This window comes from Platichthys flesus, chromosome 2 (genome assembly GCF_949316205.1).
Source record: "Platichthys flesus chromosome 2, fPlaFle2.1, whole genome shotgun sequence".
In the NCBI taxonomy this organism is placed as follows: domain Eukaryota; kingdom Metazoa; phylum Chordata; class Actinopteri; order Pleuronectiformes; family Pleuronectidae; genus Platichthys; species Platichthys flesus.
In genome coordinates, this window is record NC_084946.1 from 11,292,136 (window position 1) to 11,319,664 (window position 27,529).

The 27,529-nt window shown below is 41.1% G+C and overlaps 3 protein-coding genes across 4 annotated transcripts; all 3 read left to right on the plus strand.

Moving 5' to 3' along the window:
• Nucleotides 1-92: 92 nt before the first annotated feature.
• On the plus strand, nt 93-7,730 carry LOC133962917 (evC complex member EVC). Of its 2 annotated transcripts, none has more exons than XM_062398216.1 (21): nt 93-272; nt 356-558; nt 630-725; nt 1,206-1,295; nt 1,782-2,002; nt 2,104-2,188; nt 2,298-2,396; nt 2,552-2,680; nt 2,771-2,932; nt 3,014-3,230; nt 3,884-4,032; nt 4,164-4,262; nt 4,353-4,565; nt 4,678-4,787; nt 4,977-5,178; nt 5,385-5,609; nt 5,931-6,066; nt 6,646-6,748; nt 6,855-6,981; nt 7,081-7,177; nt 7,501-7,730. In XM_062398216.1, the coding sequence occupies exons 2-21, from the start codon at nt 376-378 to the stop codon at nt 7,647-7,649; spliced, it is 2,892 nt and encodes a 963-aa protein (XP_062254200.1). In that variant the 5' UTR covers nt 93-272; nt 356-375; the 3' UTR covers nt 7,650-7,730. The 2 variants fall into 2 exon arrangements, with proteins under 2 accessions (XP_062254200.1, XP_062254201.1); XM_062398217.1 differs by having other exon boundaries at nt 93-243.
• Nucleotides 7,731-9,708: 1,978 nt separating this feature from the next.
• Nucleotides 9,709-12,667, plus strand: LOC133960231 (major intrinsically disordered Notch2-binding receptor 1-like). Its single transcript, XM_062394705.1, has 3 exons — nt 9,709-11,703; nt 11,937-12,155; nt 12,476-12,667. The coding sequence occupies exons 1-3, from the start codon at nt 9,709-9,711 to the stop codon at nt 12,665-12,667; spliced, it is 2,406 nt and encodes an 801-aa protein (XP_062250689.1).
• Nucleotides 12,668-17,926: 5,259 nt separating this feature from the next.
• On the plus strand, nt 17,927-24,521 carry LOC133962943 (rac GTPase-activating protein 1-like). The gene is made up of 17 exons (XM_062398218.1): nt 17,927-18,072; nt 18,445-18,544; nt 19,008-19,210; nt 19,394-19,545; nt 19,832-19,901; nt 20,028-20,081; nt 20,241-20,318; nt 20,465-20,582; nt 20,726-20,871; nt 21,021-21,185; nt 21,281-21,376; nt 21,536-21,734; nt 21,911-22,016; nt 22,166-22,298; nt 22,437-22,545; nt 22,743-22,851; nt 23,400-24,521. The coding sequence occupies exons 2-17, from the start codon at nt 18,460-18,462 to the stop codon at nt 23,473-23,475; spliced, it is 1,899 nt and encodes a 632-aa protein (XP_062254202.1). The 5' UTR covers nt 17,927-18,072; nt 18,445-18,459; the 3' UTR covers nt 23,476-24,521.
• The last annotated feature ends 3,008 nt before the right edge of the window (nt 24,522-27,529 follow it).

The following is a 27,529-nucleotide window of genomic DNA, read 5'->3' on the forward strand; positions in this document are numbered from 1 at the left end:
TGTTGTGCTTTTAAACTGAAGAGCATATCGTGTGATGTCCGCCATAATGCTCGCTAGCTCTACTGTCTCTGTCCTCCTTTCTGATCCCTGCCCACCCATTGGCTGAAACTTACACCAACTTGGTAGTTTTGGAGAAAGTGTTTATAAAGAGATTTCTTGATTCGTCGTCTTTTATTATTTAAAGAATGTAAACAAAGTAAGAAAGAGTATAAACTAAAAAGAGAGAAAGATGCGAGCTAACAGGTTGATGGTGAACAGCGAGGAGCAGCTGGGTTTGTGTTGTTTCCATCAGTAACATGTCTCCTGTTGTTATCAGGCCTTCACAGCTAAGTGCTAACACACAGTGTCCCCACAGTTTGCTGAGTTCCGTGTGAGATGACCGGACAGGAGGTGATGATGGCGGATTGTGGCGTAGATGTCACGGTGGTCTTCTCCGAGTCTCTGTTCGTGTACACGGACCTGCTGAGCGTGGCCTCGGTGTGCGGAGGACTGTGCGGAGTGTTAGCTGCTGCCCTGCTCTATGTCTTCTGTCTGAAGCCTCTGCTGCTCACCAGACAGGTAAACATCGGATCTCTCGTTGTAAACACGTTGTGTGTCCGTTTCACATCATCGCCCTTTCATTACCTCAGGGTCATAATGCGAGGAGGCTGCTGGAACCTGATGACAACAACCACAGTGACTGTGTCAGCAGGAAGGAGGCTCCCCCGGCTACCACCAAAGAAAAAGTACCACTCTCTCTATAACATGCAGTGCATTGATTGATGGATTGATTTACACATGAGGATGATGACGTTACATTAGATATATTATAGAAATGGGCGGTAAAACAATCTTAAGTGATCATCAGAATTTCATCAATAATAATATTATAAAGGGTCAATATAAACATAAACACACTTTACTGCTTATGCATTGTGCAGCACAGTGAGGAGGTAGAACACATTATACATACTTCAGATTTAAAAAATGTTTTGCTTTTCATCAAAAATCAGACTTTAAACGTATATATTATAAAATGTATATTTATAATTATTAATAGAGATTGATGTTAATATCTATATATTTTTGGCCCTATTGTCCAGCCCTAATTTTTACTCATAAAAAGAGGCTTAGTGCTTGTAAGGGGAATTGTGCACATTTCTTTTAATGATTGTTTAATAATTAACTTCCCACTAACCATCTATGTCCGTGCACTCGTTGACCAGGAGAAGAAGCCACCGCTGCCCGTGAACAGTGATGTAGCTGCATTTGCATCCAGAGCAAAAGTGGTTTACCCCATCAACCAGAAATACAGAGTAAGTCTGCACACACGTGTTGGTGTAATATGTTTTTTTAATACTGCTAGATTTAACAGACTTAACATGCCATATTTTAAGGAGCTGCATTAAGCTGTATTTAAGTGTGAGCCCATCAAATTCAAGTGAGTATGTAATTTATTTATCAAAATGTCATAGTAGCAGAATCAAAGGGACAGATACACTGTGGAACATGTTAGATTGTCACAACAAACAATTTAGAGCACAATCCTTTTCTTAAGACTTAAGGACATAAAACAGGCATTGCACCATTACCATGCAATTCTTACTTCACTAGCTCCCCATTGGCATACGATTAAATACAGGCATAAGAATCAATTAAAATATAAATAGAGAAAAGTTGACTTATCAATAGGAATGACATGTCACAAACTGTGAGTTATTGAGCTTGTTGCTTAAATACACTCTTAAGATCTAGACATTGTAAAGAAAGGGTTTTCTGTAACCCTTCCCTCTGCCTGTCAGCCTTTAGCAGATGGAGCATCCAACCCGTCACTACATGAGCACACCAAGTTGTCTGCAGTGCCTAACGAGGAGTCGTCCTCCACGGACGGAGAGTCTCTGAGCCAAGAGCAGGACAACGATGACAGCAGTCAGTTTATCTCCTCCTCGATGGTCCCCAAGAGCCTGCAGAACCAGAGCTTCACTCGGGTCTCTCACTACCCTCACACACTGACACAAACAGGGTAGGGCTTTGTGGTCTCTAAATGTTAATCCATAATCATATGCATTCATCTACAGCAACTTTGAACAAACAAGAGTGAACATGTTCATGTTTTCTCTGTAGTTTTGAAGGCAGGATCAGTCTTCACTGTTTGGCCCTGCAGGACATACAACAACTGTGTTGTCACCTTCAGGAGGAAAAATACCTGGTGAGTTGATGTCATGGGTTACATTAACTGTTTATAGTTCATATACTGTATATAGTGCGACTATAATTATTTTTGTAAGACTCCTTGTTTCTTCTTATTGCTGCAACAGATTTTTCTACAAATGGTGAAAAAAATATTTATCGGACGGTTTCCGAGAAACAAAAATGATGCTGACTTCTGCAAGAATATTCTTCAAACACAGGAAAAGGTAAAACAGAATGAACTACTCATCGTATATCTGCTTCGTTGTTGTACCTGTTTGAATAATCCATTCTTTTTGCAGTTCTGATTTGCTGTGCATTGTAACACTTCAATTTAGTGTTTAATCCACAGGAAAGTTCATGTTCTCATTTGTTATTTTAGGAAATAATTGAGCTGAAGAAACAGTCGTCTGCAGTACACTCTGCCAGCGAGAAAAATGATGACTCTCCCTGTACACTGGAGGAGATCGAGAGAGCTCAGAAAGATCTCCTTGAAAGTGGACTTCAAATGGTAAAACGTGATAAGAAAAACCCATAAAGCAAATATTTGAACCACCCTTTATTTATAGAGGGATTAATGTAATTAAGTGTCTCTTTACAGTCCAAAGGTTTCAGCAAACAGGTGGAGGACTTGTGTCAGACTCTGCTGATGAAGACCAGCGTTTTCTCCAGGGATGAAGCCCAGGATGTCATTCTGTCTCTCATTCAAACTCTTCTGTTGGTAGAGAACCACCTGGTGAACACGCAAGAAGCAGAGCTAAGAGTAAGAAATATAAGCTGTTAGTTGGCATAAAACAGATTTGATATCACACCATTCTTTGAGTAACCTGTTTTATTCTCATAGAGAATACATCAGAAGCTGCTGTGGTGGGAGGAGCTGACCGCGCTCCTTCAGTCCCAACCTGCCCTGCTCATGCGGGAAGCGTCTCTGAGGCAGAGCTTGATCGCCACGACACTGGAGCAGCTGACGAGCGATGACATCTTGACCTTTAACCAAATGGAAAAGATACTTTCAGAAGTTCAGACTGCTCTGATGAAAGGCCTCCAGCAGTGCACTGAGGGTAAGACATGCACAGTGAATCTACCAGGTAATAAGACACCAACACAAAAGATGGTGGCCATGTTGCAGTGAGGATTTTTGCAAGATTGTGATTGTAAAAGTGAAAAAAGAGTGTTAGATTGAAATCTCAAAGTTCTCTTGGCAGGTGGCAGTAGACAATGTCTAGCCCACTTTTCAAACTCAAATGACGTACTCTCATAATAGACCATTTTGTGGGAATCCTGTTAAGCCCCTCAAATAAGGTCAGGTACTTTCAGGACACCACTGAAGATCACGTCTATTACTGCATTGCAGACTCTCATGCAGCATCTCTCAGCATCAGATAGATTATAAAGACTCATACCGCTGTACTACTGTGAAATCAAAGACACACAAAACTGTAAATGAATGCTGCTGCTCGTGGTAATGTACTTTGACTTTCTTGGTTTATTTTACCGTTAGAGAAATGGCTAAACATGACTTTACCTTTTAGGTTTAATCATATATATGTTGTGTCCAAGCACAGTAAAAGAGTAAAAGATTTTAATTAATTACTTAACATCAAAAATAGATAAAATAAAAATAAAAACTTTCTTAAAAGTGTTGGGAAAACAACAACCTGTCATTCATATCAGATTGAAACAATACTCTAAAGGTTCAGCTTTATTGTTCCAGAGTGCTCGCTGAAGACGAAGGAGCTGGTGAACGACAAGTGCAGCAAGATGGAGTCCAAACGGAAGAAGCTTCAGAGGAGCCAGATGAAGGAAAAGACTCGCATCCTGGAACAGACACATTCTCACAGTGACCTACAGCAGCTCACCAAGGTCACAACATTTAGCCTCATTTAAGTCTGTCTTGTTTATAATTTTATTTTTAGTTTTTTTAGTCTCTTCTCTACTCGCAGACCTGTGTAAATCCACTGGTAACTAAAGGTGAACTGTAACTGGTCCTACAGGTTTACCAGGAGCTGCTAGTCAAACACAGGCTGCAGATTTCTGATCTGGATCTGCAGCAGGAGAACAGGGTGGCTGAAGCTCTCTGTGACTTTTGGAGGGTAAACATTAAATACTGTATTTTATGTTGAAGTGTGCGAGCGTGTGTTTATATTTTTCTTCTACTCCTGAATAAAATCCTGTATCTTCAGAAGCTCCGTTCCTCTTGGTCAAAGAAGCTCGGGGAGCCAGTCAAGGAAATCTTTCTGGCCTCAGTCTCTGCTCAGCCTGAACTCTCTGCTGAGCACTGTGAGACGCTGTGGTTGAACCTGGAGCAGGAGCTGGTTGCACAGCTGCAGCAGGCAGAGTGCACCATCAAGCTGCAACTGGACGACTCGAGGGCTCAGCTGGATAAAGATAGACAGGTAGTCACTACGTGGATCTACATTTGAGCTTCTCCGTTGCTTGACAGTTTGGTTATTTCAATATTTAACTTTTCTTTCATTTTTTAAAACCCTTTCCCCTGTTTTTCTGAAGGGGTGGAGTGAGGAGATGGCTCTGGCTCAGGCCTGCCTCAAACATCTGAGTGAGCAACAGATGAAGATTCTCCAAGCCATGGTGGCCAGACAGAGCTACACAATCCACAGGTGAGATGTGAGAATCTGTCCAAACGTGTTTGTGGTCTACTTAAGTTGTGAAAGACCTGGTGAAAATAAAACAGAATTTACACTCATAGCAGATTTCAAATACAGCTACAGTATGTGAGCATATCTGTTTATATCTGAATCAATGTTTATGAGGTGCTTTAAAATATTGCAACATGATCCTGTCTTCAGTGAAGAGGGGATGCTGTTAGAGAAGAAACACGAGCACCTGTTGGTGGCGGTGCAGAGGTGCTTTGTGGTCAGGCACTTCACTCTGCACATCCTGAAGGAGATGAGGCTGTCCAAGCTGAAGGGGCTCTCTCAGACTGACTTCAGGGCAGCGCTAATGGAGGATTCCAGTAAAGGCCTGTTCTGCGTCAGTTCAACTCACAAGGTGGGAAAGATATTAACAAACAAATTCAGTGTTTTGACTCAGAACTAAGTCTAAAACTTCAAGAAAGATTCTCTCAGTTTAGTGAGAACTATATTTTGACTTCTTCTTGATCTTTTTAGACTTCCTCTACACTTAGGATTCTGCAATGTGACTGATTGAAGGAACTTTGTCCAGGCTCAACTGCTTTTGTCTCTTCCTAATGACAGAACAGCAGTGCCAGCCTGGCAGAGAGGCATCTGGGTCCAGAGAGTCAGCTGGTGGGCCACAGCTTCCAGCAGGAGTTCCTTTCTGAACTGGAAACCGGAATGGAGCTGCTTCAGAGCCATGCGCAGCTGGTGCTCGGGAATGCCCTCAGCCAATCCATCCAACAGATGATGGAGAAGGCGCCCACAGAGTCCCCGGCCTCTCCAACAACAGATAGTAGTTTGAAGGTATCAAACTCCTTTTCCTATAACATTTCTGTTGTGTGTTTCTTAAGATGCATGTACTACATGTACTACACTCCGGATATTCTGCTGAAATTATCCTGTGGGGCTGAATGCAAATGTCCAAGTCAGTTGCTCCAGACGATCACTGGTGTTTTTTTGTGCCAGCTCAGCAAGATTCGAGAGCTTTTGTCGATGAGGGTCGACGCCAGTGTCAATGTGCTGTAAACAGAAGCATGTTCTTTCTGCAGCGGAGTTAATACGTTTTTATGTTCAGCTTCAGATTAGTTTCCAGGTAAACAGCAACCTTTGCTCTTCCCTCACTAGCACCACCTGATAGAGGCTGTGTCAGAGAGCGTATACGTCACCAAAGATTCTCTCACCACATTGGTCCAGAGCTACTATTCCCAACTACAGGACGTTACCAAAAAACTACAGCAGGATACGCAAAACAAAGACCAAGGTGAGAGGACAATCCTAACATGTATATATTGCATATGTTTAAATTCTGGTTTTAATGTTAATACATTTTGTTAAGAAGTATGATGCTTTAATGACAGTATTTCATTTGTAAGTCCAAGAAAACATGTTAGTGACAGTGACGTGACTGTGGATTGTTTATTTATCAAATTAATAAACCAGTGGTTGCTACCTTATTATTTTATTATCTGTTAACCAAGTATGGTTCAATAAGACAAGACACAAATAAGAGACAGTTGTTCTTAATACATACTCATTCTATACAGTAGACTACATATTACTACACACAGATTGTCATAGTTTACATTTTTACCATTTAGTAAAAAAAATATCCACACAATATGAAATGTAAGTGCGGCAGCCTATTTAACTTCACGGACATCAATATTTCTAAACTAGTTCTTAAATTTTTAGTCTGTTTTGTGATCTGGGTTTAATTTCTCTCTTTTCTCATGTGAACACACCACAGTCATATATACCTCTTTGAATCAGTATGTAGTAGGGATCTGGAACACAGAGCACGATTGATGAAAACTGTGCGTTAACTCAACTGTTCCCTCAGAGGTGAATAAGCAGCGAGAGAGCAGCAGTCAGCTGAACAGAGCCTTGCAAAGGGAGCTGGTGAACTGGGGCAAAAAGCCCATGTCCGCTGAGTTTCAACAGAGGTACATCAACCCCCCCCAGTGCTGGTCATTTTCTGTTGGAGTACTCAGTTCATCTTACATCATCATAGCACAGTTCAGTTTTCTTCTTTGCTTTTGTGTGTATTAGGGTGGAACATCACAAAAGGAGGGTGTTGGAACTGAGTGACCAGCAGCAGGAGATGATATATGAGGAACTGAGGCAGAAGAAAGTGGCCCAAGATGAAACCATGGAAAGGATCAAAAAAGAGCTAGTGGTAAGTCTGCTTCAGGTCTACTGTGTTTCTAAATTAATGAATATACGCAGAATCTGGCACTGTTATTGTTTGTCAGCACTGTGTTACTGTCTCTATTAGGATGCCGAAGAAAGCTTTATAAATGAGGTGGCAGACTTGGCGCGGGTTTCACTCCACAGTCCAGAACCAGAGCCCAGTGGTGACAAGGACAACACTGGTAAGAGACTGTATCCCCAGAGAATAACAGTATAGCTGCTTTCAGACCTGCACTGATCTCCAGACATTTACCAGAGGGTATGTATGTGAGAATGCCGTTGCTTCAGACATTTTCTGGAACTCTTCCTGCTGGCCCTCCAGTAAAATGCCAGATAATGTCCAGTGACGATGTGCTGTGAACAATAATTATGTCCTGTAGTGGAATTAGTCTCATGCTGGTTCTTCATATGTGAAAGTCAAACCCACTTTCCCGGCATTCATGGCTGATGAGAACCTTGTGCCCCTCCCACATTACCTTACCTCTGCTTTGTTGTATTTCTATAGGGGACCAGAGTGGCACAATATTGGACCTGCTCGCCCTGAACCCAGCATTAGATCCAGCCTTGAATCCTTCACTGACTCCAACTATTGTAGCACCAGTGGCCAAGTCAAAACCAAAGAAGAAAACAGAGCAAAAGTCCCACCTCAGCTGAAATCATAACATGCCAATGTTCATACTGTGAAACTATGAAAAGCTTCCCTTATTTTTATACTAATAAATGAATAAAACTTCATTATTGTTTTTGTTATAAACGTGCCTCTTTTAAAGGTTTAAAGTGCTTTGCTTGAAGTAAGTTATTCAAATGTGGCAGTATTTTTCAAAAGCAATAAGTCAAAATTATTTGAAATGTCATGTACCTTCAAATAACCCAACTCTGAAAAACAATATAAAATCAGACTATCTTTTAAATACATTGTCCAACTTTTGTGCTTTTTCCCCTGGTAAAAAGAACTATCATATCACAGTTCTGAAAGTATGCACTTACTGTACTACAGTATGGTCCTTTATCTTATCTTACATCACATTGCTTTTCATACCACGGCAGGTTCACTGCAAAGATCCCCATTGATTGCAGAGTACATGGGATGATGGATGCACTTCTCTGCAAGTCGTCAGATGAATTAGAGTTGTCTGTTCAGATTGTAGCAGAGTGCTACTACTCAGTGATGAAAGCCTTGCCCTGCTCTTGGTCTAATGGGGTTTTAAGTATGAGCCTTTATGGATGATAATGCAGAGTAATGGCGAAGAGTACAAGGAGGCTGAAGTCTGGCAGACACTTGTGTGTCCAGGCAGCAATCTAGAACGCAATTCACCCCGTGTCTTATGGTTGACTGTCAGTTTAGAGCTTTAGGAGTGTCAATTAGTGAACATCAATTTTTAATCTGACCTTTATTTGTATGCTCACCTTGCACGCAAACCCAATTATTGCTGTGGCACCCTGAGAAAATATACTCCTGATTCTGCTCCGCTCACACACAGGAGTGTCCTGCTGAGAATGTGCATCTCTGAGAAATGAGGGTGTACTGTAGACTTTGCTAGTGTTCATCGCTGATCTTTGGTGAGGGGAAACCGTTTGGATGTATTTTGAGGTCCCTGAGGGCACTGCAGGGACTTGTGGGAAGATGACCTGATTTCTAATTTTCTCCTCCGCTGCCTGGGCTTTGGGCTAGTCGCTGCTACAAACACAGGAGCCCATGAAACGAGTGTGACAGCATGAGATGACCTGGATCTATTTCAATTTTGGCGCAAAACTGGATGTTATTTGTCAGTGTTGATGGATGCAGGCGTGGTTGTTATTATCTTTGGATAGATTCAGGTAAGTGTCGATGCTCCATTGAAGCTACACTTTTAATAAGACCCACATTACATTTACAACATGATAATGTCTTTATTATTGTCCTAGCTGATAAATAGGACTAAATACAGATTGTTGCACCTTTTTTAAATTGCCTTTTCTGTCCCGATCTTATCTTCAGATTGTTAATGTGACCTGATTACATTATCTCTGAAGGTACATCAGTATTTTCTTCGCTTAGTAAAGTTTAAGCTCTGCCCTGAGGCTGTTAATAGAAATGATGGGACTAAAAATGTCCAGTGAGGTAAAGATGTGCGCAGTGAGACGGCGTCATCACATCAGATGATCGGTTATTTTAGGTCCAAAAATAAGGTCGCTTTGAATATGATCATCTAGCGAACCTGTTTTCTTTGAATGAAATTGTATCATAATGTAAACACTTGTAATTTAGTGAAAGACTACAACAGATAACCGGGTTATTGCCATTATTTTTGACAAAAAAAAATGACAGCAATCATAATGAAACAGCAATACAAAATAACTCATAATACTTTGCCGCTATTACTTTATTTTTTATTAATGCATAATATTATTTATTTTTGCAACATGTTACAACATATTAATATTACTATTATATTAACCAGAAACGATACAAAATGTATTATTAATTTGTTTGTACTATGAGACAAAAACTTTTATAAGCATCATGTATTAAGATTTACTTGCATTTATCAGATTAGATGTGGGACGTTCCTGCAATCATACCTTTTGTACTCCTTATGTCTGTTTTATTTCTTGCTTTAAAGGCTTTTCAAATGTCAAGTAAATCTTTTTCAATTTCCTTTTTTTTTTTTTTTTTTAAGCTGCCTTACAATTAAATTAACCTTAGCCTTGTTTTTTCTTCAGGTGAGCAACCATGGCTAACCTGCAGCAGGAATACCCCGGGGTCCTTCTGGGGATCCTGGAGGAACTGGCCAATATGCGCCAGTGGCTGACGTTCCAGGACCTATGCCGAATGGTCAGCACCCGCTTTGACCTCGAGAACCTCATTGAGCTCAGGAGTTTGCTGTTTGCTGCTGCCAGCCGGGACCCTTGTTTCCCAGCAACTCTCTTCAGAGACAGGGTTTCCACAAGGGGCCAGGGCCTCTCTCCCATAGGCGTCGCTGCTGACATTGTAACTATCTTCAATCTTATTCAGATGACGGGTGGGGCTCAAGAAGACATTCAGCCAATCAGAGCTCAGGCAATCCTCCCAGTTGACCAGTACCCAGGCCCCACTCTGCCTGGAATCCACCAGCTGAACATTTCTGGTCGAGAAAGAGCACGCGCCCACTCTGATTCCGGAGGAAGGCCGATCGACCAGCACTTGCTGATTCCGAAATCGAATTACTCTGCCCGCAAGCGAGGAAGTCTTCCCCCCGATCCCATCTCCCTTGTGTCCTCCGCTCCAGTCAGAGCAAGGGCCGTCTCTTTCGACTTGCCTCACACAACACTCTTGTATTCTAGTGGTCAAATCCCCAACGACGTCATGAAGAATATCTACATGCCTTTGGAGACGGACAGTGAGTCTAGTGGAGATTCTGCACCTTTGGAAGTGTTTGAACCTGAATCGGCATCGTCTGTTGACCAGAAGAGAAACGTCTTTAGGAAGGACTTCCATAACCAGCCGCCTCTTATACCCCAGGTGACCGTCAACAGTGAGTCTCCTAGTCCCGACATTTTAAAGAAAGGCTTTGACAATCTCAGTTTGGAAACAATTCAAAATCCTTACGCGTCCCCTACAACAGTCCAACAATTGCCAGAGCAGAGGGCTAAACATGAAAGCCTTGATGACCTGCAAGACTCAACCTATTTCGGACCTGGGTCTGTTGCAGAGTGCTCCCCTCGACACCTGCAACCTCCAAGAAATCGTAGACCATTCTGGAGCAACAAGAGCCACAGTCTAGAGGACCGGATAGGCTTAGGCAGTGTTGGAATTGGCATAGAATCACAAAGAGGACAACTTCCCAGGAGATCAACGCCTGCTTTGGGGTCCTCGGGAGGTGAGAGTGGGGATAGTGGATTGCCAAGTGGAGGTGATGGACTCAAGGCTCAGGGAACCCAGACAGACCCACCGGACACGAGGCGCCTTCGTAGCCTGGTCCACGCTGATCGCTTCTCCTTCATGACCTCATTAGATGACCCCGACTTTTGTGAGGATGACATCAGTGTCATCTTTCGTTTCTTAGATGACATAAGCATGTGTGGCTCTACAGGAGTCCTGCACCCCAGCGATCCAACAGGGGCCATCAACCAGGACACCCCTGAGGCCAGACGTGGCCGCTTAGGTCAACTTCAGAGGCTTTTCCACTCTTTAGAAAGCAGTGACGATGGGCTGAAGACCAGTGTCTGTAAGCTGCTGCTCCGTATGAGCCAGATTGAAAGACAACTGGACTCATTGAATGAGGTGAAGGCCGAGATCTCCCAGGTGCTCTCTGCATTGCAGCGACTGGATGAAAAGATCCAGCAGCCTGTCGGTGGCAGTGGACAAGGCAGCGGTGGGCGATGGCTGGAGCCTCTCAGTGGTGTCTCCTCCTTTATGAGCCACCCTCTGACTCCTTCTGAGTCATCGGAACCTCAACCTCTGTCCGTATCTGGGAATCTGTTTCCAGCGACCAGCATGAGTAGTCTGGACTGGAGCCGTTGGAACACTGCTGGGGAGCTAACAGAAAGTGTCAATGGTTTGGCTGATTCTAAGGGGTCGAAAGAAGGGAAGAAAGATGCATCATCCCGTCGTGCCTCCAAAACGCAGCCTGAAGAGAAAATAGTCCCTGATCCCGGTCAGCTGAAGGTTTCTAACCCTGCAAGAGACTGGACAGTGTCATTCTCAAAAAATAAAGATCCCAAAGCCTCACACAGGAAAATTGAGCAGGTAGGGGAATTTTACATTCTATATTCATCACTTCTTAAGCAGATTTAACTATAATCCAGTATGGAGACAAAAATATATTATATGCACCGTATGTCTCAATGGTTCAAAGTTTGGTGATGGTATTTAGTTAACTAGTATTTTCAACATTGCCTCCAATCATTTAAAAAGTAACACTTTTAAAAGTTGTATATACAGTAAATATAAAATATATGCTTGGTCCATTTTCTTTGTAGACAGATCAGTCGAGCAGCACAACTAACCTCCTCACCCATAAGTCCTCCAGTCTGGTGGAACAAGTGTTTAACTCATCCCTGTTCCGCCACAAAGACAGCAGTCTGACAGGGGGGCTCAACTCTGGGAAGATTAAGGATACCAGACTGGTTGAGGGGAGAGGAAGGCCTATCTGGACTGTAGATGACAGAGAGGCACGAATCTCCCCTTTGGACGCACAGGTAAGAATAGATGACTTTTAAACGGATAGACTAATTAAAAATATTAATTTATGTCCTTTTTTTCTTGTAATAATTATCATACTAGGTCAGTGATTTTAATAAAAAAATAACTGGGTTTGCTTTCTGCATTTTCTTTTGATTTTTATTTTTGGGAATAAGTGGCCTAACATACATGCATCATACAGATGCAAGGTAAGTAAGTAAAATACAAACTAGTGATGCATAAGGTGTTAAGAGAATAGTTTAGATTGTGCCTTATATTCTGTACACATGGGTTAATATTTGCTCTAAAATGCTGCTTTAAAATAATTGTTCCCCAGGCCCAAGAGTCTCTAAACCCCAACAACATGGAGTTCTGGATGGACGACATCTACACTCCAGGTTACGATGCTCTGCTCAGGCGCAAAGAGGCCGACCAGCGCCGGGCTAAGGTCTGCAAGTTGATTGCACTCATTGCCACTGGGGTGGCCATCATTCTCATCATTGTCATTCCTATTTGTACCATGGGCTAATGAAGACAATCACAGATTGCCCACACTGTTGCCTGTTTTCATTCATCCATTTCCAGCAGCGATGTACTGCACCAAGGAACTTGCACAGTATTCAGATTGAGATTAGTGAGAGTGTGACATAAATAAACAGACAGCACCTCCTTACATTTCTCTGCATGCAGCACCATTATTCATGACTTCAAAAATAGAGGAGCTAAGGCTTACTTGAAAACTCAGAGTTCCTCCGTCATGTAGGAAGAACAAATAGAAAGATATCTGCCGTACAAAACCATTTTTCTTTTCACTATTTACAGTCATAGATTTCAGGATTTGTGTTCACAATCTTTTTAGGTCACTGTATACGCTGGTAATTACAGATGATTTAAAATGATTCTAAAATAACTCTTAGCTTACGATGAACTCATACAGAGTTTCCTTTTTATTTTCTTATTTCATCTGCTCTTTTTCTGAGAAACTACACCGTTAGAGACACATAGTGAATCAGCTTCAGCCTTGAACACTGCCTGACTCCTCTTTGCTGGACCACTACAGGACTCCTTTTACTTCTTTGGAAAATAATCAGGACATGTTTTACTGGATTCAGTCGAATGGAGAGTTTGTTTTCTTTTAGTTTGAGGGCTCTTGTTATTCCTTAAAGTAACAGAATATATATATATATATATATATATATATATATATAGTAGTGCAGAAGCTGAAATCAATAAAAGTGGTATTTTTATAGAGTTCCCTCCCATTTTTCAAACAGGAAAATATGAGCTGTTTAATCCACTCCTGAATGTGTTTGGGTGGTGGGACTGAGTGTTTACCAGGTGTCAGGTTTCAAGAAATGGAAGATAAAAATGTTGTTGTTGCTGAGGATGTTTTGGCTCTGGAGCAGTGGAGGAAAGAGGGAGCCCTTTCCAGTAAACACGCTCTAAGTGGGAGATTCCACTTGTAATTCAATTGATGGGATGTTTGGAGTGCACCATATGCACATTATCTTCTCACTATAGACTCACTCGGCCAAAGCTTTTCCATATACCTGCAGACAGCTTAGCACCAACAGATTCATCTGGCTTCCCCTCACAGATGAGGAGAGTAGACATTCCATTTTCTAAAAACCTCCTGTTAACTCAGGGTTGGTGCCAGTCTATAAAATCCACAGGGGGTTCATAGAAAACGTATACACCTGTCAAATATAATGGAATCCAACATGATTGCTCCACAGCGAACAGTACCTTTGTACAGCTGGATAAGTTCAGTTTTTGCTGAGGTGATAACTGAACTCTAAGGTAAAGCTGTAATGTAAAGTACAAGGTTGCATGTCAGTACACACAAACTCAAAATGCACTGGCAAATTAAATGAAAAATCTGACAGATATGTAGCATTGTAAGCTTTACAATACCAAAGTGTATTGCCTGGCGAATGTATTGGATTGCATTGCATTTTTCGGTGTTGATCTTATTTTGTCCTTGACAGTGCAAGATAAGGATGATGTTGTTTCCATTCAACAGATACACTGTTCTCCCTTTATGGTGCATACACCGAAGTGCACAGAAACTAAGTATCAGTGGGAAAAACTACATTAAAATGCTTGTTTTGTTTTTGTTAGAACTTTAAACCTAACTTTGCTTTCTGTACAATATATGCATAGGATATATAGAGGGTGTGTTCTGCTTCAGTGCATCTTCCTAAGTAGATGTTTATCTGCCAAGTGTTCCCCATGAGGCTGTTTGTGGATCCATTACCCTTCCACCGGTGCCACTGACTAACCCTGTGCTCAGCACAATCTGCAGGTGCTTCCTCTGAACGTCAGAGCATGAGAGCCTCCTGATACTTTTTTCATTCCTTCAAATTTTGACCTTGTTGTTGCAATATCCATGCACCTTTTAGAAAGGCAACAGAAAATCTGTGGAGTCTTTATTCATACAGAAAACATGCAGGTATCTTAGAACAAGTGAATGTGAGCAACACTTTATATGATTGTGAAGATATATGATTTATGTTGCCTGTCTGAATAAACTCAACAAAGTGGTACATAGACAGTATGTTGTCTAATATGATCAATAATAAATCAATTTCTTATAAACATGCACTTCAAACATTATGGTGAATGAAAAAAATGTCTTGAAAGGAAGTGCTTTGATTTGTGAGATAATTTGGTTCACGCTTTTCTCTTGGTAAAGTGATTATTCTTGCAGATAGCAGTTACAATGCACTCAGTAGGAAAGTGCAAACAGTGATTGGTGTAAATGGTGAGTGATGGCAGTTAAATGATTTGTGACTGGAGGAAATGTACATATGGAGATGAATAATTGATAAAGACAGACTGAATGATCCTATTATCTCAAATGAACTCTAATAGACCAGCAATATTCAGAGCACACATACACATTTGCTGTTAATCCAAAAACCGATCTATTAAATTAATCATAGACATAAATCAGTTACAGTCAATTGTTGAGATGTTTAAAAAAAAAAATCAAATGCGGTTGTCTATTTTAGATTATATGATATTTAGCCGACACTTTTATCCAAAGCAACATATACAGACAATATAAACAATAAGTTCATTCAACCATGAGGGTACAAACCCAGAACAGCAAGAATCATGTAAGTACATTAGCTTCAAACAGCCAAACTACAAGTGTTACATGTAAGTGCAAATTATAATATCTATAGTTATGAGGTCCAATCTTGGTTCAATTCCATCATTACATGGATATTTTGGCTGGTCCTCACAAATTCAATGGGCTGTTTTAGGGTTAGCACTTGGTTTCAGTCTCAGGGTGAGAATTAGGGTTTGGTTAGGGTAAGGGTTAGGGTTAGGCATTTAGTTGTGATTGTTAAGGTAATGAAAAGTTAAGGTAAGTGTTCATTGAACTTCTGGAGGTTTCATACTGCTGGACTGCTTGAATGTAGGCTGAGTACTCTCTTTAATGATGCTTTTCTGCTAGAATGTTACCCTATCTGCTGTCAGAGGTTAACTCGACTGCTTTGTTTGTGCTGTTTTTCTGACCTAGGATTGTGTGAGCTAGGATTTTCATTCCACTCAGGTGTTCGAGATAGCTACAACCAGTTAGAGTTCAAGTTGCTTTAATGTTATTTTAATTCTGTCAAGTTCTAATTTACTTACTACCTGTGAGGTAATACCTTTTTTCTTAATCAGCTTTGGTAAAATAAGGAAATAATTGCTGAACTCACCCCTTCACTGTTTGAGGTGGGAAGTGTCTTTTGTTGTTGGGCTGTTGTTTTCGTGAGTTTCAATTGTCGGGCCATTACCACCAGGTGCTTTGTCTGATTCATATGCAGGGGTGAGGTCAACAGAGCGGTAGCCAACCATCATCAACTCCAGGGTTTAAAAAACAGAATTTGAAGCATCAGATATGTATATTATCTCCCTGTTCGCATATCTTCTTGTAGATACTATTAGCCTCACACTTGTTCACAACAGTACCATAATCTATCCACCCTTTTGCTTCCCAGCAATCACTTGAATTCCCTTCTCTCACTGAGCCTTGGATCACAGCAGCCTTTAGATATATGATATATGAAATGTAAATGTAATCTTAGGTTGAGGGGCTGGGGAATGCATTATATCAATGTCCTCACAACTGAATAACGAGTCGCATGTGTGTGTGTCTGTGTTATCCTTGTCGAACAATGAACACAGTAGAGCTGCTGCTCCTAGATATGCCATCCGTGCCTGATTAATGATGCTGTTGTGTGCATCCTATGTGCTAGGCCCACAACAGCAGGGCACATCCACACTAGGATGACTCAACCGAAATGAAAACTGCTCTTATTCGGCAAAAAAATAGCGTCTATATCATAGTGATTCAATATTACTTATGGTGTTAAGATCCTTACCTCTGACCCAGACAGAATTTGAAGCAACAGTATAAAAATGTGTTGTCTTTCTATACAAGGCATTAGGAAATACACTGGGTCATCATGATGTATTAATGTGTTATTGAGGTCACCGAGAAATGAATGTAAAAATAGTTATGTAGCAGTCCATTTACTGATATTTATTTGAATTGAGACAAGAGGGATTGATACAGAAATTAAAAATTTGCAAATATGTCAATCAAATTTGTGTTTAATCGAAAAAAAAAGAAGACTGCGGTTCATGAACTGGTAATGATCTTGACAATATAGAGATAAATAAATAATAGAATTTATAAATTAGTATTGGGGTTAGGTTAATTAGAGCCTGTTTGAATGTGAGCCTGAATGGTGGGTTGTCTCTGTATGTTGTCTCTGTAATACAGAGACAACAAGGCGATGGTCTAGTGGCAGAAACTTGGACTATGGGCAGAGAAGGTCTCTGGTTCGTCTCTGGTTCGACTCCACGGAGAGACAACAAAACACGAACCTGGATTGATCTGTCCAAAAAATCCAAAAGTCTCCCTACCCTGTCTAGTGCCCCTGACCAAGGCACCTTACTCCCCCAACATCTGCTCCCCGAGCGCCGAACATGGTCGCTCACTGCTCTGTGTGTCCTGCACCAGATGGGTCAAAAGCAGAAGTTAAATTTCCCTACCTGCATGAGTGTGCCTTTGCATGTCTGTGCATGTGTTTGGGACTAATAAATGCATCTTAATCTTAATCTTAATCTTACACGAGGGACATGTCCAGGGTGTACCCTGCCTCTTTCCCCGGCTCCAGCTCCACCCCCTGACCCTCAAAGGATAAGCGGTATGGATGGATGGGTAGTTTGTTGGATGGATGATGGTAAAAAGTTAATTTCTTACTCAAGTCAGTCCATTAAAAAAAAAAAAAAGTAATGCAATTATTTATATGTTAACTTGTTTAAAAAAAATGCATGTAGACAATGACATATCATGTTATAATGCTTCTTGTATTTCAAAGGCTGTTATGGTCATCTGTAATAATTATGTACAGCATTATGTGATGTGGCACATATTATTTCATAAAGCTATCTTCTGCTAGTGAATTAATGTCATCACCCATGTCACTAGGATGACCGAAGATATTTTTACAATATACATACATTGCATAGATGTGTCACCCAGAGATACATAATAACAATCAGATTGACATATATACATTAGTACATGTATATATGCTGAGACACATCTAACCCCTCAGTGACTAAAGGTTAATAAAAAGAGAAATAGGAGGAGGAACTAGTGGAAAATTTCTCAACAACCCCGCTGCAGTTACAACAAATGAAGTGTGGGGGCGATAGAGCGCCCGGTCCTCATCAAAACGACCCGATGAGGAAGAAAACCGGCGCTGATTTTGAACTTTTGAAGAAGAATGTGTAAAGTCAGTGAGACAGGTGTGGCTCGCTTACTGCTGTTGCTGGAGAGGGAATCCACCTCCTAACCTCTGCGTTAACACTGGACGGCGGGACAGTACGTGTCAGCTGCACTTCCACTGGAGAAACATCGTACAGGTGCGTGTAGTGATTTCTTCTTTAGCAGCGCCAGCGACACGAAAGTAAATCAGGTCTAATGTGACGATGCTAACGTTAGCGTGCTACAAACAAGCTACAAGGCACAGAGACGTTCGAACAGCCGTGACATCATGTCGCTAATGAACCTGTGCGAGCTGGTTTGAACACGGTGAAGATAACACGTGTCGGCGGTTATAACTCAGACGTGCACAACGTTACAATAAGTTCTTGCTACAATGGGTAACCTGTAATGATTCACCGCTCACTCTGAGAGAACTACGATGGCAACCAACCGAAACAACTATGCGTACGATCAGAGTTATCATCCACATGTTCTCTGTGTTGGTTAAAGTGTATGTGTCTCTGATCCAGCTGCAGTGAGACAGGATGGAGTCGTCTACAGTGAACCTGTACAACCAGTTCCAGAGTCTCAGGGCTCAGGTGGACGGCCTGAATGAGGGCATTGAACCACGTAAGTTATTTCCAAACTTCGTGTTGGTATTTGTCACTTCAGAAGCCTGTCGCTGTGTTAGTGTAGTGAAACCACTCTGCTGTGGCATGTGCTGGTGTAAGCAGCACTAATATGTTGGTTTTTGTACTGTTTGAATACCATCATGTGTAAAGTGGAGTGTTGAATTATTAACCATTGAGTGAATGCAGGAACAGTGCTCAGTATACGACCTCTGCTTTATTAGTTAAGTCTGAAAGGTCCTGGGTATGTTGAGCATTTCCATAACAAAAGCCCATATTATTCACTTCCACGAAAGCACTGTTACTTTACAACAGGAAACTTTTTGTCTTTTTGTGCTTTGTCTGGCAGTAATTTGCATGATTACAACCGTAATGGTGACCAACTACACAGAACTACCGCTGGGTAAATACAATATGGTTGACAGCCTCAATATAAATGTATTTTCTTCCACTGCCTTATTCAGAGTTCCTACAGATGGCAATGAACTTTGAGGATTGCCGTAAGAAGTGGCTGCGGGCGGGCGACGAGCTGGTTTCCTGTCAAGAAATATTGGCAAAAGCGGAGACTGAGAGGGGAGCGCTGGAGGTCAAACTAAAGCACGCTCGCAACCAGGTGGACGTGGAGATCCGCCGGCGGCAGAAGGCTGAGACACTCTATGAGAAGCTGGTCAGTGTAACAGTGTTTACACGCCCTCTCATTTACTCGCTCTATAGTTTGAGCTCTTGTACATATAGAAATGGAAATAAGAAAATGTATTTTAAATAGTGCTATGGTAACTTTTCTTTGTAAAGTGATTTTTTTGCAAACAAGTAAATATGAATTATAACGACATGTTTTCCTCTTTCTCAGGAACGTCAGCTGCAGTTGATCAGGGAGCTGCTAATATCAGACAACGGTAACAGTGTCCTCCTGAGCGAGGAGCAGCGCTCTGCCCTAGCCTTTCTCAGCGCTCACTCCCAGGCTTCACAGGCTGCTAAAGGCAACCTCAACTCCAGCCGAAGGTCAGACCCTCCTAATCTGGTTCTGAAACAGTACTGATAAGGCTAATGATGATTCTAGAAATTCAAATAACTAGGTTGTCTTCTCTTTTCTTGATGTTTTAGTTATCTTAAAGATACTGTAGTGTAGCACTCCGGTTGCCTATTGTCCACTGTAGAAGATTGAATATCTGGAATATTAATTCCTATATTAGAACTAATTAATGTATATGTCATACTAGTTTGCCAGGGCAAAACATAATTCACCATTAACATGGACACTGTTAATAGACTTTCATCTTTTTTACAGGTTAACTAGGATCGATGAATCGGCTTCTTTGCTATCGGACATTAGCTACGACCAAACGGATGACTCTCTGGTATATTTAACTTATATCCTGTATATAATTGTATGATAACTCATTATTTGAGTCTCAAATCGTGGGACAATAGTGTTCATGAACATTGACTAAGTACTACTCTTTTTCTTTGCACTTTTATTCTAGGACTGGGACTCCTCTGTGATGAAGAATGTGAGACTGCAGAAACGGCAGAAGCGAGTTAGTGATTCCTTAACTCATATTTTCTTTGTTTATATTAATGACACTTACATTTTTAACATTTGTTTCAGGTAAGGGATAAATGTAGTTATGGGTCTTTTTCTTGCTATTTATCAAGCCCCAATAAAGTGTTATTTAAAGTTAAATTTCAATCCACAGCGCTCCTCCAGAAAACTCGCTGAAGTTCCTCCACAGGCTTTAAAGAAACGTCGCTCCACTGGACGCACACCAGAAAGGGTAATGCTGACCTCTGCAGCCTGATCTAACACATAGCACAAACATCTGCAAAACAGACTGCATCTGTAAACATATAAAGTGCAGTGAAATAAAATCAGTTTGCCTTTAAGACCATTAAATATCTTTTTTTAATATATATAATTCAGATGAATGAGTCTATTGTGGCCAAAACTACCATCACTGTGCCCGTGAATGGTGGCACTGTTGAGACTGTCTCCACCATCGAAACTGTGCCCTACTGGACACGCAGCAGAAAGAAAAGTGGTAAGAATATTGTGGAGAAAAAAAAAAAATTGTAGGAACTGGGAACAAAAAAGCAAATAATTCTGACCCTGTTGGAATTTTTCCAGTGGGGTTTTGTTAATTCATTTTTTTTACTGGTTTTGGTATTTGACTAATGTCTGCAGTTGCTCCAGCATGGGCTGATACAACCACTACTGACCAATCTGAGACCGCCAGCGAGGCTCCCAGCACAACTGTGTCAGATTTCCCAGCATCACTCCAAACTCCAAAATCTAAAGGAGGAAAGAAGCACCAGTTCATCCCTAAAACAGTAAGAGCGAGAACTTAGTGGTGTTTCTCTATAAACAATGTAAAGGTCTTGACCTTCAATGTAAAGTGCCTTGAGATAATGTATATTATGCTTTGGCACTATACAAATTGAAAAGATGTACTTACCCACTGTGTCCCATCCATCACCAGGTGATCAGGTCTGAATTCTGTGCGCCCTGTGGAAGAAGAACAAAGTTTGGAAAGATTTACCTTCGCTGTCAGGATTGCAGGGTTGTGACTCATCCAGAATGTCGTGACCGCTGTCCCCTGCCCTGTAACCCCACATCTGTTAGCACTCCCATGTATAACACAGAGGTACATTTTCTCATCGCTTTATGATGTGTTTCAATATTAAAATGTTCTATTATTTTCATGTTTCCTACATGAAATCTGATGTGTTCTGTGTTTAGTCCACCCTGGCTGACTTTGCTCCAGCCACATCCCCAAAGATCCCAGCTTTGGTTATCTACTGCATTAAGGAGATTGAACACAGAGGCCTACATGAGGTGAGGCTGTCTTAATTAAAGTCCCTGTTTACTTGTCACCATCATGTTAATACTGCAATCTATTCCCTTGAGCAATTCTAATAGATAATCCCTTCTCTAATTGGTTATCTCCTTCACAGCCAGACAATGACGATTGCTTTTATCTTTTCCTCACTGCAGGTTGGCCTGTACAGACTCTCTGGCAACGAGCGCTTGGTGAAAGAGCTGAAGGAGAAGATGATTAGAGGAAAGACTCTGCCTCGGCTTAACAAAGTAGAAGACATCAACGTTATTACAGGTGTCCTCAAAGACTTCCTCAGAAACCTCCCTGAGCCACTGCTCACCTGCCACCTCAACAAAACTTTCATGGAAGCAGCAGGTGAGTTTCTGAACCTGAATTGCTTATGGGTGGTCTGTTATCTAAAATGGTCTTTATGCATCTCAAACTTTTTATTGCTTAAGAGCAAAAACTTTGATTTATTAAATTACCTCATTTGGATAGAGGAAGCAGCTATATACAGGCAGATTAACTGACTGGTGTTAATGTCATTGTAGAAATCCAGGATGATGGCAACAGTCTGGCAATGTTGTACCATACGATAAGTGAGCTGCCTCAACCCAACCGAGACACTCTGGCCTGCATGATGATTCACCTGCAAAAGTAATTATAACATTTCAAAAAGGCTTTTGTTTTATCCTGTTTCTACGCTAGCATGGACCTTGTTGTGACCTCTAACATTTCTGCAATTCAGGTCAGCATGCACAGTTGAAAAGGACGTTGTGAAATGTATTATCTACTTCTTCCCCCAGGGTGTCGCAGTATGTGGATAACAAAATGGATGTGCGCAACCTGGCCAGGGTCTTTGGCCCAACCCTCGTGGGTCATGCTGTTCCCAACCCAGACCCCATGACCATCCTGAATGACACAAGTAGACAACCAAAGGTAAAGTGTTAACTAGCACCTGATTTGTCAGCATGAACTGTACATATGTGTGTGCGCGTGCGCCTTGGTTTACTTTGAGAACAATGTTTTTGTTCTTTGAACATGTTTTTATGAAAAATCCTGTTGTTCTGTCTCAAGGTGATAGAGCGTTTGCTCAGTATTCCAGAAAGCTACTGGAGCCAGTTTGCCCTTCCAGATAATACAGCCATGGACAACAATCACCAGTTTGAAACTCCAGACCACCAAGGTAAAAAACAGAAAGCTACACTAGAAATATACAGGATAAAATTACTTGACTAACACAAGATGAAGACGACGTGATTGTTAGTTGTGGAAAGACATACGTTTGAGATTTAAATTCCTTTTAAAATGTTATCAATTGATAGAACCTCTTTGCTTTATAATTAACAGAACAGTCTGTATTGATGTTTAATTTATCTGTAGTGAGCATATTGGGACCAGTGACCACTCCAGAGCACCAGATGATGGTTAAAACACCATCTTCTAGCTCGCTGTCCCAGCGCATGAAGCAGACCCTCTCCAGCACCTCCTTGTAAGTTCACTCACATTCTGTTCACACAAAACTGAAATAAAGAGTCTGAATTCTTCACATGCCACAGCTTTGGCCAGGATAATATTTCCCCTTTCAAATGATAGTTGAGATGTCAGTCAAGCACAGACTGTAAAGGGCCACATAGTCCGGAGAATCCGATCTAAACAATTTACGAAATTAAAAAAACTGATTTTGTGGGGCCATGAAAATAAAATGATTATATAGTTTAAAAAAGAAATCTATACAATTATCACCCCAGTCTTTGTGCACGGTAAGCTTGTGTCGTTTGCATATTTAAGTTTAAAGAATAGTTTTATCGATGTCACCTCCAGTTCAATTTTAGTCTCGAACAAAAATATTCCACCTGATGTTGAGTAAACCATAAAAATGATTAGTTATTCTCATATGAAGACTGCATTCCCCTTTTTACCTATAAATATTTATCCTCATGGGAACTCGCACTCGTGAGAGTACCCATCGTACTACTTGCTGAAATTATGATGGATAAATTTAAAACATGACCGTCTTCCCCTCGCCTCTTCTTTTAGATTTGGGAGCAAGGGCAGATCAACAGCTGCCTGTACCCGCCAGGGGAACTTCTTCTCTTCTCCACAGCTCAAGTAATGAAGGGTAAAAGATAAAAAAAAAAAGATGCTGACCCATGTTGTATTTTTTTACCTACTGCAATAACAAAATGTATAATGACGTAATCATGTGGGAAAACTACTGTGCAATTTTAGCATGCAAAAAAACAATGATTTTTTTATTGAATTGTTCTAACCTCATGGCCATATGTTTTATTTTTTTCTGTGGAAAGAATTCCTGCATGATTTTAAAGTTTGTTTTTTTATATCTTGTGACTACTAACGATTTATTATTGACCAAAACTGGTCACATGTATGTGATGTTGAGGTTTAACTCTTAACCCAATTTAATGATCGTTATTTTCTAATAACACTTGGCATTGATGTTCCTAAGATATTTGATCATAGGTGTTCATCCATCTTTGAATCTGTGGTTGTAACCACGGTGACAGGGATGAGAAGGCACAAAAAAATCATATTGTTGGCCAGTGTCTTTTTGGCTTTACTTATGTTGTTGTCTTGGAAACTGACACAAGTTTCCTGATTTTATCATTTTGTGTTATGTATGTTGATTGTGTGGCGTGAAATAACAATCATGAATTTTCTACTTTAACAATACTGCATTGTAAACACTGATATTGAATGGGAAGAACGTTGCTTTTTGCACTGTCTGAATGTACGTTAACAATCTGAGTATTTTCTACCTAGAGGTACAGCACACTAGAGGCTGCTGTTGCACCACTTTTATTATGCAAACCTTAACCAAAGAAGAAAATCTGAGACATCTGTGTACTCATCACAAAATAAAGTTTCTTCAGCCTGTTCACTTCCTGTTGAGGATTTGTATCCACAATAGTTTTGTGGGGTGACATGTCAATTAACACACTGGAGATAATGTCTTCTCGCTGTCCCTTTGACAAACTCTCCCTATATGTGGGTAAATTTGTATGTTAAAACCAAATCTAGTGCCAGTCAGAAATATGGATAATTTTGGGTTGTCGGATCCTTTAACACAGCTTTGTTCTATATTTATTTTATACATCCTTATACAATATTTCCATTATATTGTCTGTCTAATGAAATACTGTCTAAATGACTTAAGATCTCCGGGACTGAATGTTAATGTCCATTCCTTTTGTCTTCAATCAAATAATATCACAGAAATCCATAGTGGAGTTAAAAGTAAAACATCAAAAGACTGGATGGTTTGTCTTGGTGGATGTTGTTCATACATGTGGGACGAGGAGCTCTGCTGAAATGAGGCCTGAGAGCATCTGAGGAAAACATCATACATGTGGGTTTTATGAGCAGAAATTCAACATCAAAACAACCATCTTACACCTGCACAGGTTTTTGTTTTGCCCAATTAACTCTGAGAATGTTAATGCTGTATTCTTGTAGCCCTCAATGTTCATTCATCTTGATTTTCCGCGTCTAATTTGAGTGTTAACCATTGTTGAAGATCTTAAATGAAAGAGCGTAGACACAACAGCATTTATTCCAAAGCTGACATGGAACTGAATGATAATACAATTTGGCTCATTGTTCAAATAGTCATTACAGCTATTTCCATAATCTATTGAGCCGAGTGGACAGGCGATGAGGTCCAACATCATCATGAATTAAAGCAGGGTTCATTTACTCATCTTAATGTTATTCCATTAACAACTCACCGTGGAGAGAGCTGAACTCAGGCGGAACTTATTGACATACATTTTATATGGCCTCATTCAATACAGAGCTTCAGCAGCACATTGGGCCCTTTGAGATCTACACCCAGCTGTTTGGGGGAGAAATTAAAATATGGTGAGCAGAGTTCATCCAAATTAGCCTGTTCCTTGCTTCTTTTCTTTCTGACTGTTACACACATACACAAACACACGCAACATACGACTGCAGAGAAAAGTCCCGAAAAAATGTTTGAATTTCCAATCAACATTAATAGTTCATTAGCCTGAAATAAGGTCTCCTGTGTGTTGATCTGTCTTCTCATCGGGGGGATTGTGTGTTTATGCTGTAAGATGCAGCATACGCTCGGAGGCTGCAGACATCAAACAGCTGGCTGTGTACAGTGTGTCTCTGCAGCTCCACATTCCAGCATGCCCCAGTGTGTAGTGATGGAGCTCTGCTCTGCTGTGGGACCAATGAGGGCCAAATGAGTAACTAGTTCAATTAAGAGCTCTTAAATAAATTACAATGTAAGCTAGTAAACACACAACAACAACACCACTATTTAATTCCTTTATTTATACAGTGAACTGCAAGCAGTAATGCCAAAGGAGAGAAAAGTGCTATTACTATTTCTGGAAGTGGTGTAGGTTCAATAAATTATTAAATTTCACAAGGTTCAGTTATCGCTGGTATTGACTGATTGTAAATACGGTCTATAAGTGTCAAGCTCTCGCTGAGCAGCATGTACAGTGTGTCCGGGGCTGTCTGTTCGAGGCCGGAGCCAATAATGTCAGCACCTCAGAGATGTCAGCTCAATAGGTGCCAGTCAAACCCACCCATTTGATCATATACCTAATCAATACGTTTGTGAAAGTAGAAAGTCGTGTTAACACTAGACAAATGTTTTTCCTACATGTCTCGTTTGTAGAGACATAAAACACTTCACTTGCCAGAGGCGTTTCTGTGCTGCAAAACCCACTCCCTAGTTTGTAAGATTTACTGGTGGATGAGGCCACGCTTCATACAGATTTGCATTTCAAGTGACATAAAAATGTTCTGGGGAGAAGAAGCAGCGACTGAGTTCAGGGAAGAAAACGTGAAACGCTGCAGATTTATAAACATGACGACCACGACTAACACGCTGCCTCCTTAGCAGGCTAAGCATGTGCTGCAGAAGTGATCCTCCAGATTTGTTTCTCATACTGTTTTCAGTGAATTATGTGACAGACTGTGTGATCAATATGCTTCCCATTTGCTAAAAGAAATGCACGAAACTGAAATACCAAACTACTATCTGCCTTTAAAACCCAGAAGATGGGGAAAAAAGAGTCATTGTCCAATATACACCCACCTGTGAGTTTCTCTCAGCTTCAATACCCCTGCTCTCTCACTCCATCGTTTCTGTGGCTTCATCCCTCGTTCACAACCCCCCTGCTCCCTCTCCCTCCTTTGAATCGAACCGCCGTCTTAGCCTGGCTACCATGCATGGTCGATACCTTGTTACCACAGAAAAATCAATTATCTCGACCAAGCAGCAGGGGGAAGAGGCAATAATGAAAGAATGCTCCTCCTTTCCAGACGATGGCCACGGTCATTAAATATGAATTTATCATTAGCTGGAGAGATTTATGGAGCGAGATGTGGGGCCCGAGTTCACGCCCTCTTTACAGCATAAGTTCAATGTCTGGTTGCGAGTGTAAACTAATGGGTAACAGCTTTGCGGGCTGATTATATGATATATTCTAAAGCTTAAGTAGGAATGGTTTATTTCAGTCTGTAAATCAGGCAATCTTCTGAAAAGAGGCCACATAACATCGCCTCACTGCAAATGACAAGAACGTCTAGATGTTCAGTTGTCACCTCTGAGGAGAGAGTGAAGGACACATTCGAAAAATGATTTTGCCCGTGTGAGGTGCTAGCTGCATGAGATGCCTGCACATTGACGAGCAGCCGGGCTCCTATCAGTTTAATGTTTGAGCGCCACTCACAGGTGACAGAGGAGATGACTGTGATGGGCGACAGGGAGGGGGGCATACCTGCTGTACCTGCTCTGTAATGAGCCACGTGTCTGACAGCTACACTGCTGCCAGAAGAGTGGCGAAAGAAACCAAGACCACTAACGTCACCACAGTCAGACAAAAAAGAAGAAGTGCAAATGAGAGAGAGAGAGAGAGAGGGATGAGGATGGAGCGGAGAAGGAAAAATGTGTAATTTGGATTTGCTCTTAAGGCAGCAATAAATTCCATTTTAATGGGGCACCACAAGCAGTAGCAGGCACTCAGCAGTCTGTTGGGTTTGATGCCAAATTGTGCAGAATAAACAGACTTGCTGTGCAGCTGGTCCAAAGACACTTTCTCCCCGTGTCTCTCTCATGCTCTGTTCCTCCTCTCCACCACAAATGGACATACCAGACAAGAATTAGA